This window comes from Mauremys reevesii, linkage group 26, assembly GCF_016161935.1.
Source record: "Mauremys reevesii isolate NIE-2019 linkage group 26, ASM1616193v1, whole genome shotgun sequence".
NCBI lineage: Eukaryota > Metazoa > Chordata > Testudines > Geoemydidae > Mauremys > Mauremys reevesii.
In genome coordinates, this window is record NC_052648.1 from 10824900 (window position 1) to 10842013 (window position 17114).

Genomic DNA, 17114 nt, shown 5'->3' on the forward strand with positions numbered 1-17114 from the left:
TGGAACTCATTGCCAGGGGATGTTGTGAAGGCCAAATGAATAACTGGGTTAAAAGAACTAGATAAATTCATCAATGGCTATTAGCCAGGATGGGCAGAGATGCGACCCGATGCTCTGGGTAGGGACAGCCTCTGTTTGTCAGAAGCTGGGAATGGATGACGGGATGGATCACTTGATTCCCTGTTCCGTTCATTCCCTCTGAAGCACCTGGCATTGGCCACTATTGGAAGGCAGGACACCGGGCTAGATGAGCCATTGGTCTGACCCTATATGGCCTTTCTTACGTTCTTCTGAGTGGGTGGGACTCCGTTCTAGAGTTTAGAGACATGCTGCCAGAAGACATTAGGCAGGAGTTCTCGTTGATGAGAGGAAATATATAACAAGATCTTTATTGCAGGCTGTGCTGGGTGCATTGGACTTTGTGGCTAGGTCCATGGCGTCTGCATTTGCTAGGCTGCAGTGCTCAGGGCTTCCACAAGAGTCCAAGAGACTTTACAAGACCTGCCCTTTGACGTGTGTCTGCTGTTTTCAGAGAAAACAGGCTCTAAGCTCCATGGCTTGAAGGACTCTGGTCTACTTTCCAGTCTTCGGGGCTGTACGCACCAGCCCCGTCCAGAAAGCACTTTCACCTGTAACAGACTCACTGTTACTCTGCTTCTGCTTCTTGGAAGGACCTGTGGAGAGAGAAGAGCACGGGTTATAGACACAGACCACCCCTTCCGTCTGCCTCTGCATCAGTGCCTGCTCCATCGACACCCACTAGGTGCTAAACAGCTATTTTGATGGGATGCTCGAGGCTGTCACGCCAGATTCCATTTTCCCTATATTTGCAAACGGCTTTTCCCACTTCATCAGTGCTTGGTTCTGGATTACCTCAGACTGCTGGATATTAAGATCTATGGAAGTGGGATATACACTTCAGTTTGCTTCTGCCGGTCCCGCCCCATCCCTTGTCAGGAGCTGCTCTCACAAGGAGCTCTTCCTCCAGCAAGTTCAGCCTGTCCTTTGGGTAGGAGCCATGGAGGAGGTTCCCCAGTGACCCAGAGGGAAGTGGTTCTAATCTGACAGCAGAGAGAGGTCTCAGATCAATTTAGGACCTGCACCAACTCAAGAGATCTCTCAAAAAGAATGTTGAGCATGGTTACTCAGGTTTCCATTATCCCTCCCTGGATCCTGGTATACCAGCCTCAATTGAAAAGACACTTACTTTCATGTGGCAATTTATCAAGGTCACAAAATTCTTTGGGTTTGTAACAAAGCAGTCTCATTACTAGTTCACGGTGCTTCCTTTTGGCCTGTCAGCAGCAACCTGGGTTTTCACAAAATGTGTGTCTGTGGTAACTGCTTTCCTGATGAGGCTAGGAGTACAGGACTGCCCTTATCTGGGGAGCTGGCTAGTCAGAGGCCGATCCAGGCTCAGGTACTGTCCAGTGTACATCTCATCCGATCAACTTTCGAAGGTCTGCAGATCAACTTTGGCAAGTCTACATAGACAGGGCTACACAGCTTCGTTTGTCAGCCCAGCTGTTCATGACCATAATAGACAGAATGAAGAGTCTCAACGTCTCCTTGCAAAGAATTTCATCTTGCATAACTTCCTGCCTTCGTGTGTGTTAATGACATGACAGGCATTTCCGTGTCGAGCCCCACAGTATTGCAAGTGGCCTCTGCAGTGTTCCTTGCACAAGTCCCTATCCTGGCCATTTGTAGGGTGGCAACCTGGTCTTCAGTTTACACCTTTGCACCCCAGCGTGCCGTCACTTGGTACTCCAGAGACTGTGCTAAATTTGGACAAGCTGTACTCCAGTCTGTGTACGTGAACTCCGGTCACTCCTCCTACTTTATGGCCCGTGAGTGGCCAAGAGTGGAATTCACTCGTGCAATCGCACAAAGAAACAGGTATGAACCATCTGTAACTGTTCTTCAAGATGTGTTGAACGTGTCCATTCCACAGCCTGCCCTCCTACCCCTTTGCCTTGGGGTTGTCCAGCAAGAAGGAGCTGAGGGGGGGCTAGGCGTGGCTGGCCCCTTTCTGCCAGCACCCACTGGTGTGCAGCAACAGAGGGCCCTTCAGCTGCCCCAACGAGTACCACTGAGGGAAAAATTGACGACGCTTGTGCGTGGGGCGCACTCATACCAAGAGTGGGATGGACACGCGCATCACCTGTCAAAGACCAACGCTCGCGGAAGGTTTGTAACCGTTAGTTTTATACCGGTACAGCTAGACCTGCCCATTTCTGCTGTGCTTGGATCTGGCCATCTCAACCAAAGATAGTCAATGGTGACAAACTGGGTGGTGAGTGCTGGGTGACAGCAAGCTGTCTAGCAGGAAGGGAGGAGACCAGCAAGCTAACTCAAGCATTAGGGGAGCCCATTAGCTTTTAGTACATATTTACATCCCATATGTAGCCATAGTAACCAATGGAATACATTTGCCTTCGCTCATTTGAATTCCTTGCTTCCTATCTTCCACAAACACTTTACATGATGGATTTTGAAACACGATTGTTGATCAATACCCCACATCCAGGCAACAATCAACCAGTGTTTCACAGGCAGAGAGATGAAATACCAGTTAAAAGAGACTAACGCTAAGGCATTAAAGATTCCCTTAAAATGTGGCATAAACCAAACAATGGGAGGGTGGGGTGAGGTGGCAATAATGCATCGATGGGCCCTGGTTTGGAATGAGCAGCGTTACCTATGGTTTTGCCACCATCAGTCCTGGTGCTGTTCCCAAACAGGGCCAGTAGACAGTTGGCTCATCACCTAGTCTGTTCTTTCAGCGCAGTCACTTTGCAAAGCGCTCTAGGAGCCGTTTGGAAGAAGTGAGTTGGAATGACACATGAATACTTGGCTCAGGAAAGTTGAACACTGCTTATCCTCTGGAGATGGGACCTCAGCTTCAAAGCACTTCAGATCAAACCATTGCAATCAAAAGAGCCGTTGTAAAGAAATGGATCTCCAGTTCCATTGCCAAAAGGGCAGGAAGTATCTAAACTCCATCTGACCAGCGAAGAAAGCATTTGCATTGAAGGGTCCCTTACTGAGGACACTATCCTCAGTCCCCCACAGCTCAATGCTAGAGACCTAAGCAAGAATATCCCAGCTGAAATCAACTCTCAAGTTGCAGTGTAAAGGGAGAGAAGGTCTCAGATTGCTGTGAGACTGTGTCACTCCATATCAGTATTTAAATTGGACCCAGAAATAACGGGAAACCAGTGCAGGCTACCTAGCACTGTGGAGTCTCAGACCTCACTAAGTCACCTAATTCCAATGACCCCCATTTTGTTCTGGTTAAACTGTTCTTTTCTCTTCGTGAGGCATATTCAGTCTCGTAAAGTACTGTTTGTCCCCGTCTGAGTTCACTCTAATTTTATAACAATGAACTTGACTCTAACAAAAGGCCCCTTAAATCTGAGTATGAAACGCATTAGGACTCATTATCTTCAGAATCTTTTTTCCTATTGTCTCCCTGTACTGACTTGTGTTGATGCGTTTGCATTTCAGTTTAGTTGTATTTTTCTAAAAGGTCTGAGTGGTGGAGTCGGCAGACATAACGCAGCTAACATCTGTACCAAAGAAGCCTGTGTAAAGCTACCTTATCTCTCTTCACCAGTCCAACGGAGTGTTTAGATAATGAAGATCTCCGCTAACGGGCCTAACGTGCAACTCAGAGAGGAAATAATTAAATGCCAATTCCATCTTCTTTTAAAGAAGCTAATTACACAGATGTTTACTTTTCTAATCCATCTTCCAGATCATCCACACAGACAGCAATACAGTACTGGGTCAGAATGATACTGGCTTCAGCTGTGATGGATCCTCCAGCACTTTCCGGGTCATGTTTAAAGAGCCTGTTGAGATTTTACCCAACGTCAGCTATACAGCATGTGCGACACTAAAGGTACTGTAATGGGGTTCTAGCGTCGGTATGTGGATGGGAGGGAGAATTCATGGCTTTGCTGGTCTCGTGGGAAGTAACATTAATCCTGTTTTTAGACCTCCAGGGTCTCTTGCTGTTCTTTGAAATTTCGCATTTATTGTTTAGCTCCTTACCAATATGCAAGTGGCACGTCAGGGGTTAACAATCAGACTTAGTTTTGTTTAGTAAATGTTTGCTAGGCAAACTAATGGTGCTGGCTGCATTAATGCTGAAATTGTCTTTCTGGCCAGTGTAGATAGTCTTGGTTTTGTGAATCTTTTTATAGTTATGCCCTTTCTACACGAAGGAAGCAGGATTGGTACATAGCTATCAAGGACTGATCACGTAGTTATATGGGTTAAACGATGATACATTGGCCCTGTTGATACACTAGAGTTCAAACATAGAAGCAGTTTTTGAAATAAGATCTAAGGTAGAATGAAGGCCCCATTCCTATGAAAGACTTGTTAAAAATCTTCCTGTCACTACTTTCACCCTTGGTCTTTCTATTCAGTTTGTAAACTCTTCAAGGCAGGTATCAGAGGGATAGCCGTGTTAGTCTGGATCTGTAAAAAGCAGCAAAGAGTCCTGTGGCACTTTACAGACTAACAGACGTATTGGAGCATGAGCTTTCGTGGGTCCGACGAAGTGGGTATTCACCCAGTAAAGCTTATGCTCCAATATATCTGTTAGTCTATAAGGTGCCACAGGACTCTATGTTGTGTTCAAGGCAGGACGCTCTTCCTATGTGTCTGCACAGCCCCAAGCATAGTGGGGGCCCTGATCTTGGGTGGGGCTTCCTGGTGCTGTTGGAATACAGTTGTATGCAAAGTCCTTATTGTCTTAGTGCTAGGAATACTTAGGTGCAGCTAGTTTTCAATCTGAGAATCCTCTTTGCGTGCGCGTCCATACTGACAGAACACATGGGAAAGCCTCTAAAACTGGTCTCTGGTTTTCAGTTAGAACAGTGCCCCAGTTTCCTGTGGGAATGCAGAAATGTAAATCTAGCCATGGGTTTCAGATGAGACACATGAAGTGTGGTTGGAGGGGTGATGGGAAATCAAGTATTGCATGAAATGATTTCATAGTGTGGACATTGCCCAGTGTGTGAATACTGCTAGTGGGCAGCAGGGCTCTTGGAGATGGTCTCTTTCAGATGAGGATACCAGGGTCGTGAGCATTTGTCCTACAGCACTTGGAACTTTTTGCAAGACTTAGCCTAGTAGCAGCCTAGTTCTGACCAAAATTCCATTAAATGGTTATATTTGGGCTACCTGATTCTGAGTTCTTTTCAACGGGACAGAGTTTCTTCACTCCAGGAAGCCTGTGGCAGAGGGGATGCGCAGGAAGAAGTGACAAGACTTCACAATAGCTAGAGAGAGTAAGGGGGAGGGAATGGAAGATGTAGGAAGGGTTGAATATGGTGTACAGGAAGGAGAGTGGAGTTGCTAAGGCAGGGAGAAAAGGGGGGTGGGGCTGGAGCTGGGAGCAAAGAGGTAATGAATAAAATGAGTAACAGCAGCTGCCCAGTGAGGGCGAATTAGCTTGGCCTTTTTTTTGAGCCTTCCCGTTTGAAAAGGAAAAACGTCTTCAAAGCAAGTCAGTGTAAAAACCTCGGACTGCAGCAAATAACTGCCTGCTGTTGGTGTCTTAAAATACTTGAGATTTAGTAGCTGAGAGCTGCTGAATGTCCTCTGTTCCTGAGCTCTTCGCAGAGACGTAGGGATGCTCGTCACCGAGCAAGATCAGACCCTGAGTTTGTAACCTAGCAATGTGCCTGAGCTGACGTAAGCAGCCTGGTTTCGCTCTGGACTGGCTCTATTCCCTCTTACTAACTGGCTTGCCCCTGTTTTCTGTTACTAATGCAGGGTCCAGATTCTCACTATGGAACCAAAGGACTGCGCAAAGTGATCCATGAATCACCAACAACAGGAGCCAAAACCTGCTTTACTTTCTGTTACGCGGCTGGGAATAACAACGGCACTTCTGTGGAGGATGGACAGATCCCAGAGATTATCTTCTATACATAGTGCAGCTGTTGGAATCAGCTGTGCTGGGTGAACGTTCCCCCCCCCCCCCCAATGCCTTTCCAAATGAAATTGCTGGCTGAGGTGGACCGTGCCAGTGGGAGCCACACTAGCCAAAGGTCTCACTAAAATAATTGTAAAGCTCATTTTGCCTTGTGCTAGTGATGCTGCTGCTACCACCCACCATATACAGACTAACTGGTTTACTGGTGTCATTTGTAGGTTGCCTGTGGCTAGTAACTCTTTATTTTACTGAAAACCGTCTAATTTCGTGGTTTCTTTTATTGTAATGAATGTAGATGCTTTTACATCAGTTGGAAGCATGGAAACAAGTGGCTCTGATTGTGGTTAAATTCTCCACTAGGTGACAATCCTGCAAAAAGAAAATTCATATTGAGGGTCATATTGACTTTCTTCTTCCTCGGCCTTACTTGGGATTGGGATGAGAGGGTTGCCAGGCCGATTCAGCAGTGCTGCCAAAATGGGGAGGTTTCTTTGAGAGAGGTTTCACGAGAACGTGCCTGCCAGGCTGTACGTACCTTCGCTGTTTTCAGAAAATTAGGGAAACTGGTGTTCACGGAGATTTTCCTATTTCAGCACTACATATTGTGGGAGACCTCAGAATGGACTCCCAGCTCCAGGAGAGCACCTCTGCAGAGACAGACCAGCGTTTTCATGTGGGCGTTTTTGCTAATTTGAGACAATCCTTTAAGTTGGACAGTTAGTGCAACCCAACGGAGACCCTTTGTGGCTAGATGATCCTGTACGTAGGTGGAGAGGCCCAGTAGATCAGTACTTAGCAGAGCACCTTTGCTACCTACATGCAGGCTCCCCTGCTCTGTCCTGGAGGTGCTTTTTGCAACTTTTTCTGTATCCTATTTAAACAAATGGGGGATATTAAAAAACATCCCATGTGCTGTGTTTAGCAGCAGGGAATCCATACTGGGAGCTGCCACCTTGGTTGCTTCTACCCGACAATGTGCCTCACTTGGCTCCAGTGTAAAGTATATTGCTACTGTCTTCAGGCAAGTTGCAACTTGACTCTTCTACTGTCTTGTTTTCTTTGCATTACTAACAGTTCATACTGGGTCAGAGCTCTGGTGCAAGAGAGGAAGGGGTTTGGTGTTGAACTGTCACTTTAATAATCAGCAGATGGAGTGGGATTTATGAAATGATAGAAAAAACCACTGAAGAGTTTCTTCTTGTCCACGTACATTTCTCTGTCCCCTCACAGCTAGAGCCTGTTCAGTGGGTGTTGGGAGAGATTCTCAGAATGATGCTCTTACTGGAGACTTCTGGTTGACTTAAACAAAGCTTTAGCACCAGACTTCAATGGGGGTGGTTTAATGGCAAAAAAGCTGCCCCCTCATCTCTGTTCAAAACTGGTTGCCTTTCACCATAACCAGATGTGATTTCAGCTAAGCATGACGTGTTGCTTTGATGGGAAGTAGCTGTGTGACTTTGTTTTGTAACTGCCTGAATGGTCCCACCCTTTCCCTGACTAGTAAAGACTAAAGGGATTTTTACTTCCCGGCAGTCTGCAGAGGAGGAGGGTATTTGAAATAAAGGCTGCCTTTGTAAGCATAGGTGGCCAAACCGTTCCGAAGTGTTTGTGTGGAATTAATTAGTGCATGATGGTGTTGTCTCTGGTAAGTTGAGGTTCATTAAAAAGCTTTTGTCTCTCTCTCTCTACTGCAGGGCTCCCCTTGTTAAATTTGTGATAGCAGCCCCCGATCAAAGCATTACATGCTGGTCATCCTCCACTGGAGTGGATGATTTGGTGCCTGTTACCAGTTGGGGAAATAGCATCCCATTCTCACACCACCTCCTCCTCCTCCTCCCCCTGGGCTGCCAGAGTAACCGGGTCTAGGTTCTGTGGCTGTCTTCATAACTTTCCACCACTGAGACGGCAAAAATACCAATGTCACCTAGAAATAATCAGTGTAGATGTTAGATACTGTTGTCAGTGTGTTACGTTCTTTAGGAAGACATTGTGAGATGTATTTTGTAAGCCTGCTTCAGGGTAGGCAGTTTTTAAAATACGGCCAGTACTAAAAATGATGGGTCCACTACTCAAGTTATCGAACCTGATTCTGTGCAATGCAAACAATATTCTGAAATGGATGAACAGAATGGAGATGCTCCTTCCTCTAAGAGGGAAATTGCCTTCTGTTAGAATGTACATAGCTGACCTGCCTGCTTTTCCGCTCCCATTTTTCACCTCTTCTTGTCAAAGGTGGTGGGAATGCCTGCATCAGGGTTGGGGCTTCTTTGCCTGAGGTGTAAACTCCTTGCTGTGAATATAGCACTCCCTGAGCATTTCTGTATATAAGTGGTAATAGCAGAAATTATTGGACCATGAAAGAAGCAAATCTGCACACTTGGCCATGAAAATAGCAGGACGCGTAAGTCATTTAGGCTCACGATCTTGTAACATAGATGAGGTTGAGGTGTAGACCTGCCTGGTGGCTTTTTCTTTTTAAGGCTTATGTTTTACTGTGTCAGAGACTCCCTCCATTCAATCTTGCTTTCAAGCCACAGGGCAGGTTGCTTCAGAGACTGTCCTGCTGAAAAATGTTTTTAAAAGAACTTAAACCCTGGATGACATCTGACCAATTTTTGTTCTTACGGCTTTACGTGGTTTGAGGCAATTCTGGCTTTTGTAGATAGTATGAATGTAATTCATTGTGGAACATGCCCGTCTCCAAAAGTATGAGAAGTTTTTATTGTATCATGTCACCTCAAACAGAGCTGGCAATGTCTAGACTCTAGCGCTATATTAATGAATGTATCAAATGCTCATTCAGTGTTCACACTCTGCTTTTTGCCAGCTTTGTGATTTGTAAATAGGAAATCAATAAAGACATTGAGGGCGTCTTTAATACAAAGTTTCATGATTGGAAGAGAGCAGATGACAAAACAGCCCCTGGCAACTTCCAGGATTCTGTCTTCAACCAGTGTGGGAAAAGGACTGAGGTATTTGATACTGGCAGGGTCCTTAATTTTGTCTTCCCTGGGTGCTCTAAATTGCTGTAAAAGTTTGCTATTTTGAAGCAGTGTACAAGTATATCTTCCTCTGTCCCCCTTGAGCTTCTCCCTGGTAGAGAGAAGTGTTCAGGGAAAGACAGAAGTTAATGCAGGGAGGTAGTGGGCTGAGCAATACGTGTCTGTCTATACAAGAGAAGTAAAAACTGAGTTGCCCTAAGACGTCTTCCTTACCACTTCCCCCTTGTCTCTCTTTTATTTAAAGTAATTTTGGGGGTAGTTTCTTTAACGCTGCCCCTAAGAATTTAATGATGAAGCAGCTGCTAAAATGTCTTCAATTCCTCTCTCAAAGGCAGACTTCAAGCTGTTGACTAAAGACAGGTTTTACTGCCAGCTCTGCCATGAGCCCACAGGGGAGGAGACAGGGCTCCTGCTCAGGGCCTGTGGGGAAGAGAGGCTGGGGGGGGGCAGGCCTAGCTGAATAAACAAAGAGTGCATCTCTCCTGGCCACACCAATCATGGAGGGAGCAGTCTGGCTAGAGAAGTGTGTGCCCCAGGGGAGCGTGTTAGCCATGTACTGTTAGTGGAGGGCTTTACCCATCTCTTCCCTCCAGGCCTGGGAGGCAGCTGCCAAGCAGCAGACTGACTTCTCCAAGCTCATAAGCCTATTGAGGGCTGTAGCCACCTGTGCCCTCAGCACCTCCTGTCTCCCTCCTTGATTCATTCCTCCAGCATACACAGCTGGGCAAGACTTCTCCAACCTGCTTCAGTCAAACCCCATCACTGATGAGCTGTAGTGCCCCAGCAATCACTCACTCAGAGCTGGTTTGAGTCAAGACAGGAGCTGTCCCTGCCAGCTGCTGTGCCAGCAGCAACTCAAGCTTGACTGGGCTACAACCCTTATCTAGACCAGGGCTACTCAGACCTCAGGGGTTCAGGAGCTAAATTTGCCATCACCATTAGCCAAGAGAGCCACAGTCCTGTGAATTAATTGCTTCATTTACTACACTAGATGCTATGTATTCATAGTTTAAACAGTATGAGGGGAAATATGTAGTTAACTTATTTGCTGTGAGAATATCTATATAATTGAGTGCAAGGTGATAACAATTAAATCAGTGTTTTAGTATCAGATGCTGCAGCCAGCAGCAGTGCCACAAAGAGCCACTTGCAGGCCTGACCGCAGCCTGTGTATCACTGATGCTGTGATGGGTCCCACTGGCCTGCAGCAGTGAGGTGCAGCACATGAGCCACCTACTCATCACTGATGAGTATAGGCCTCAGTGCAGCCAGGTAACCAGGGTGGGAGGTGCTCTGCTAATGCCTGTTTATATTTAAGGCAGTTACATAACTGGAAATAAAGGAATTACTCATGCTACAATGAGGTGAAATAGCAGCATCCCTGGTGCGGGGAACACCTCCTTAGCCTTTGCTTAAAGCCAGCATAGCCCTAACCTCATACATAGGCTGGAGCATGTATTCCTTAGGCTGGAGTAAACCTCCCACCCACTATGTATGTAAAATCACCTTGTTTCTGGTTAGCAGGGACAATGTGAACCAGGTGCCATGACTAGCATCTCCCTTATCATCCTGTGGACTCCACCAGCCAGCCAGCCAGCGAGGCAATCACCCACCTCCTGTCCTGCTCTTTCACTCATGACCTGCCATTGCTTCACAGGGAGAATGAGGAGTTATTGTCAAAGGACAACTCAGCACCATGCGCTCACCCTCCTCTCTTGAGGCTCCTAGCAGGATGTGCTCTAAACACCTACTTCCCCCTTCAAGTTCCCTGCTCTCAGTCACATGGGGGCCTGTCTGTCTCCAGCTGGCAGACATAAGCATGAGTACAGAGCTTGGGGTGTTTTGTTAAGCACTGTTGCAAGTTGTTAATGGTGCCACAAGCCATCCTCTTCCCACAGCACCACCCCACAATAAATCCTGATGGAAACTGGGGGGGGTTGGATTTTTTTTATTTTTATTTTTTTTTAAAAAGCCCCTAAATTCTATGGCTTCCTGGAAGCATCAGAGAAATGTAAATACCAGGTCTTACACTTTTACTTAAAGCCATAACTAAATTCACACTGGAACAGCCACCCTTCTCCTCTGGAGCGGCACAAGTAGAGACTCTTTCCATACTGTGAGTGAGTCTCCTGCTGCCCCCTCCAGCTCACACAGCCCTCGCACCCGACCGTTCCATCGGCCAGGAAGGGAGTCAGAAGACAGAGTTGGGCAAATGCTCTGACCTCCTTCCCTTTTGTTTTATTTCCTCATATGCCTGCAGTAGGTTTGTCTGAAGAGACACATGGCAAACGGCAGTCCAAATACTCGCATGCACCCACTCACATACATACATTTATTGTACACCTTCGGGGACTGGAAGTACAGTTCCAGTGAAGATTTAAGGCGGTTTCATTTGCATTGTTTGGGAAACAAGGTCAAACATTGCACATAACTAAATACCCTACAATGGTCTTGATTTGGTGGAATTCATTGAGTTGTCAAGAACCAAGTGCTCTTTAGCAGCTGGCTGTGCACTCCTTGCCGAGCTCGGCCGGGCAGCTGTCCCTCCCCACCACCTTGGTTCTCTTGAGCATGACAGAGGCACTGCTGTTGAAGTAAAACTGCAGACCAGAAGACTATGAGGCAGTGACTGATTTAGAGTCCCCAGGATCTTTTAAAGGGGCACTGACCTTCCCGCTCAGGGTAGATGCTGAGGAGGGAGGAAACCTGTTTTTAACCATTCAGCTCTGATTTAAATGAAAGGAATGTAGCTCGAAGAGTGACAGAGCTGCTGTATTCGAGCAGGAATGGGAGAGGTAGGTGCCAGGCTCCCCCTGCCTGTGGGCCCTAGACACCTCCCCTGCAGCCCTATGTATTCCTACCCCATGTGCTGCAGCAACAGGCTGGAGGCTACAGGCGAGTAGCTGGCACAGCTCGCTGGTGAGTCAGCACAGGGCCCCATTCTGTAGGCCTCTGCAGGTGGGTAAAGCAGGACATACCTAGCACAAGTGGCATGTGAGGACCTCCTACCCGCTCCCCCTTTGCTCCAGCAAAGAATGGCAGTGTTTATTTCAGACAAAGGCTTTGATGGTCTCCGACACAAACTTCCTCCTCCTGCACAACCTCAGAGCAGCTTCCAGCTCCTACAGCTCAAACATTACAAGTGTCATAATTACACAGAAAATTAAAAAAAACCCACATGCTACTTCCCCACCCGCCCACCCTGTAAAAAAAAACAACCACCCCAAGTCAAATATTGTTGCTGTGGTAAATACGCACAACCGGACACACATTCTCAGTCATTTTACACTGAATTGAGGTTGGCTGTTGGGCCCCTTGTGGCTGTTTAAAGAAGGGTTGTGTCTGGGTGTGTGGGGGGGGAGGGGGGTAGAGTTAAAAAAAAAATCCACAACTAGGACCTGCAACATGTGATCAGCTAAGGAGTAAGCACATGGGCCTCTGATTGGTGGATGAGCTGAGTGGGCCAATCTAGGTGAGCTTCAACCTTCATAAGGTTCCCTCCACAAAGGAGGGGTCAGTGGCCAGACAGAACAGCCTAGCTGGGTCTGTCCTCATGAGTTGCATTTCCCAGCAAGCTACAACTCCACGCTGGCCCCTTTTCACATTGCCCCTTTCAAGTGGGACGTGGAACCCCAAGGAGTTTTAACCAGTGCTGGCCTCCCCTCCTCCCCCAAGGGAACATGCACACAGCGGCCTTACTGCACTGGCTTGGTTTTGGTTCATTCAGGAGGCTCTTGATCCTCCCGGGAGGTCAGAGTATCAGCAACGGGAGATTCACTGGGCTAGGGGCCTGAACAACAGGAAAGTCTTTTTAAAAGAGTCCAGTTAAGCAACTTCACAAACCGAGGACACTGAATTCTCATACCAGGAGAATAAGCAGGACTCAGCAATCCTATGCTCCATAAAACCGGCCTAGGCCGTCGTGGGCCCCACCCCAAGGCTCATTGCAGGGACCATTAAGACATCCTTTTTCTACCTTGCTCTTCAACGTTAAGTTTCCCTTTGGTCTTGGCCAGGTGCCCCCACGGGAGGCTGCCCATTTCAAAGGGCCGAGGGCACAGCTTCAGGGTTCTGATAAGCTCCCACCCATTCCTGAGACCCTAAATTCGGCTCCCCTCCCCTCCTCCCACCTGATTTCCCCAGTTAATTACTAAACTGTTAATTTCAAGACCAAACATCGCTTGTATTGCTAGCAAAAGTGCATCGTAAAACGAAAGTGTAAACGAGTCCCTCCTCCACGCATCACCGTACCAGAGACTCGGCTAACATAGCGGTTGATCGCCCCCACCAGGAAAGAACTTGAACCAAACGGGGGAGGGGGAGCTCACAGGGAAAACACCATCTTTAAAAGAAAAGCAGAATTTCAACACTAAAAAGAGGAAGGTCAAAGACTGACAACGCAGCACTCTGCACCGAGACTTAAATTAACTTCGGCGATAACGAAGCGACAGGGAAAAAAATTCTCCATAGCCCCCCCCCTTGAAATTGTCTTCGGCTTCTTCTACGCCAGCAACGTTTTCTGAGTCTGTAGAGTTGATCCCCGTTTTCAAACTAGTTAATAGAATCAAAAGAAATTCACGTCGTGGGTTTGGTTGGTTGGTTTCCTTGTTAAATAGCTTAATGCTCTCCGTGGACTGCATGACAGACGGGCCTGGGAACGGCGGCAAAGTCTGACTGGGTTTGAGTAAACGCCTACTGGGTGGATGTGGTGCTGGTAGAGGAAAAGCAAAGCAGTTTGGGAACGTCCCTCCCCCCCTCCCCATCCACACACATGGTGCTAGGCGGTGAAGTCATGACGGCTCTTCCCCCACCCCCATCCAAATCAGAGGGAGGGAAGGCCTTGCAGATCTGATCAGGAATCTAGACCCATCCGGAGCCAGAGTTAGAGGCGATACTGCACAAACTGATCCGTTATGTCCCTGGCAGATCACTTGTGGCGCTGGATGGTTTTTCTCTTCCTCCTCTTGAAGAAACAGCAGCACCTGTGAAGAAAGGCAGATGGGCTGTCATGCCCCCAGACCTGCACTTGTCCTCTAAGGCCAACAGCAGGTTCCTCCTGATTCCAGAAGGGACTGGACATTGCAAGGGGGAATGAGAATATCTGGAATCAGCGCAGTTCATGATAACATGTGGTTTTTTTGGGGGGGGGGGGGAGGAAGGGGGAGGTGTTCTTGAACCTCCTGCCTCGGGGCTTAAGCCGATCTCTATTAGCGACCAGGAGGTGGCCTGTGTGGGGGAAGATTCTCCCACATCTGCTGCTGGGGATTCTTACACCTTCCCTCCAAAGCAGCAGGTGCTGGCCACTATCAGAGAGGGGATATTGGGCGAGACGGACCATGTGTCTGAACCCATCTGGCAAGCCGCACAGTTCTAAAGACCAGCAAGAAGTGGATGTGGGTTTGGGTCCCATCTCCCTTTCGTTCCCCGGTCAATGAAAAAAAGGCCCAGACCGCAAGACAGTGGGGGTGGGGACATTTCACAGGAGTTAGGGGGGCACTAGTGAGATCACCACCCTTAGGAAACTGACAAGCGCTCTGGCAGATGAAGATGCAACGCTGGTCATCGCGGGAGCCAATGATCCCGCCTGCGGCTACAGAGTCCAGGCCGGGATTTAGGGGAGAGCAGCACAGGCTGCGTTCCTAGGAACTAGAATGAACCCCAGGGTCTGTCTCTGGCCAGCAACCTCAGTACAGCATCCCCTGCAGATTGAAAACAGACAAGTCCTGGCTCTTGGGAGACACCATGTGGTGACATTCGGGAGAGCAGGCTGTGAGCTAGAGAGAACAGCAGCCTCGTAGATTCAGCCGGGTCCTTACTTTGTATCATCCGCTACCTCCACCTCGGCGGGCGCCGTGATCGGGGCATTCGAGTGTCCCGCGGTTGGGTCGTCCGTGTTCAGTTCTCCGTTGGTGGAACTCATCACCTGGGAGGAAAAGTTGGACAGTCAGAGACTAGATGTGTTCAAGCAATACAGAGGGCGGAGCGGAGAACAGTTTCCCTACTCTGGGCAGGAGCCAACAGTGCCCGACCCTGCCTTCCCCACAGGCCGTGTTATATAGCGCAGGGGGCAGGTCGAAGCAGCAGCCCCATAGAGAAACTGCCACACTGTGAAAGCCAAGTTTCCTTCTAAGCACCTGGCCTGGGAGGCGACCTACAGGTACCAGCGGTCGGGGGAGGGAAATGCCAGTACCCGGGACTGCTTTGCCTGGGGTGGCAGCATTGCTGAATCGTATCTGTCCTGGGGCAAGTTGGCAACGAGAGCCATAGGTGCTAGACTAGCTAGAGGGGCCGGACCTCAGCCTCCCAGCACTCTCAGCAATTGAGCGAGCTCGCATCGCTTGCGGAGAGGAACGCCCTCCTGTCTCCTCGCAGCAGAGGAAGGGTTTTCCAGAAGGCTATTTAGCAGGGCCTGCCACACAACATGCCTGGAAAGGGTCCAGATTTCATTTCTGTAGCAATGAAACCCGGCTCTTCCTGTGCGATCAGATCAAAACTCAGCGAGCCTCAGAAACCGCCTGCCAATGGCAACCCAGCGAGCCGGGCAGCGCTTCGCTCCATGGCCATTCGCATCCCGGAGAACTAGGCCAGTGGAGCAGCAGTGCTCAAAGGTGGTGGGTGGGGGGTTCTGTTCTGCTCCCAGCACCTGTTTTGTTACTTAGCAGTAAAAACAAGCAGGGGAAGGCAAAACCCCAGGGGCTGCCCTGAGGTTTTCGCTATTCACATGCCCTGGATTCCCACTAACTTCCACTGGCCCAGACACGTCGTCCCGCCTTGGACCCACGTGCTGTAGATTGACTCTCCCTAGCTCTGTATCCTTTGCTCACGTGCCGTTCGCTAACGCCGGCTCACGTAGCAGATGGAACAGAGCAGCGCCACCGATGGCTGCGACACACCAGAGCCAAGCCCCTCGCACGCCAGCAGGTCCTGTGACCTCACCACACACGGCTACAGAAATGAAACCAGCAGCGGCTTCCCAGCGCTTTTGTTCTTGCTACAGTCGCCAATGGAGCCAACGTCCCCGGATAGGGATCGCTTCCGATTTCACCGCCGGCGCTCCTGTGGCAACAGGAGGGGCCAGGCCAGCATTGCAGCAGCTGAGCAACTCTGTTTGATCCCCTCACCACCTCTCCACACTGCCCTCCAGGCAAGGCCAGGTGACCTGGCTGATGTCCAGGCCTAGTACTTGAACTCTGGCTGTCCCCACCCCTTCCCTGGGAAGGCCTAGCCAGCCTGGCCCAGCTACGCAAGCTCACGCCCAGCCGCAGTGACATAGGCTGTGCCTCCACCGCAGCGCAGTACGGTCGGGTCAGCATTGCTGGGGGGAGAGCAGCCAGGCCACATGCGAACGGCACAAAGTGACCGTCACCGCAGCCAGGGGTGGTGGCCACAGCCGCCACATTGCGCCAGCTCGAGCGGCAGCCTGCCCCCCCTGGGACCAGCCCCCTGGCGTTAAAAGCACCCCCACACTGGAGCTATAACTCGAGTTAACCGCAGTGAAGACAAGCCCTGAGCCTAGAGAGCACACCAAGGGGGAGGGCGCGTTGCCACAGGAAGCAGAGCGGTGCGGCGAGAACGGCTGGGTGTCCCTTGCCCACTCACAAAGGCCGGTGGTGGGAGCAGGAGCCAGGGAGAACACGCAGGACTCAAAGCTCTGCTTGGGAGAGTTGGCCAAGCTTTGCCCCAGGAACAAATCAAGTGACAACAGACAGACCAGCACTAGTGAGCAACTCATTACAAGGAACGAGGGTGAAATCCACCAAGACAGGGCCCAGCTAAGCCTGTGAATTTCTCCCTTTCATCATGAGAGACACAAAGCAGAGCTGCCCCAGTTTGTGGTAGGGGGATTCTTGACCCTAGTGGAGATGTGCTTCAACACACATCCAGGACAGTCTGCAAGGCGCTGGGGTCACAGAGAGCGGGAAAGGAGGAAGACTACAGGGCAGGATTAAGCATGGCCTGCACATCTGAGAGCGGACGTGGTTTCAAGCTTGACTGATGCTGGAAGCGGAAGAGGAGGAGCACTAGAAAGGGATGGAGAACCAGGGGACAGGCTTACGGGACAAAGCCAGGGATTCCACGTCCACGGACAGAAACAAAAGGCTGCAAAGCCCCGATCCTGGGGATAAGCACAAATCGCGCCCAAAGGATGCTGCTGC

General features: G+C 49.3%; 2 protein-coding genes across 10 annotated transcripts in view; one reads left to right on the forward strand and one right to left on the reverse strand.

Annotated features, from left to right (window-relative positions):
• BTBD2 (BTB domain containing 2) overlaps positions 1 to 8834 on the forward strand; it is a 40571-nt gene extending 31737 nt beyond the window's left edge. For all 5 annotated transcript variants that reach the window (XM_039516011.1, XM_039516012.1, XM_039516009.1 and 2 more), the window contains 2 exons: positions 3761 to 3907; positions 5794 to 8834. In XM_039516011.1, coding sequence (XP_039371945.1) covers positions 3761 to 3907; positions 5794 to 5955 — 309 coding nt within the window. In that variant the 3' untranslated portion in view covers positions 5956 to 8834. The remainder of the gene's footprint in view (positions 1 to 3760; positions 3908 to 5793) is intronic.
• A 3500-nt stretch (positions 8835 to 12334) lies between these two features.
• CSNK1G2 (casein kinase 1 gamma 2) overlaps positions 12335 to 17114 on the reverse strand; it is an 85471-nt gene continuing 80691 nt past the window's right edge. For all 5 annotated transcript variants that reach the window (XM_039516013.1, XM_039516015.1, XM_039516016.1 and 2 more), the window contains 2 exons: positions 14775 to 14881; positions 12335 to 13940 (listed from right to left, as the gene is read on the reverse strand). In XM_039516013.1, the coding sequence (XP_039371947.1) occupies positions 13886 to 13940; positions 14775 to 14881 (162 nt within the window). In that variant the 3' untranslated portion in view covers positions 12335 to 13885. The remainder of the gene's footprint in view (positions 13941 to 14774; positions 14882 to 17114) is intronic.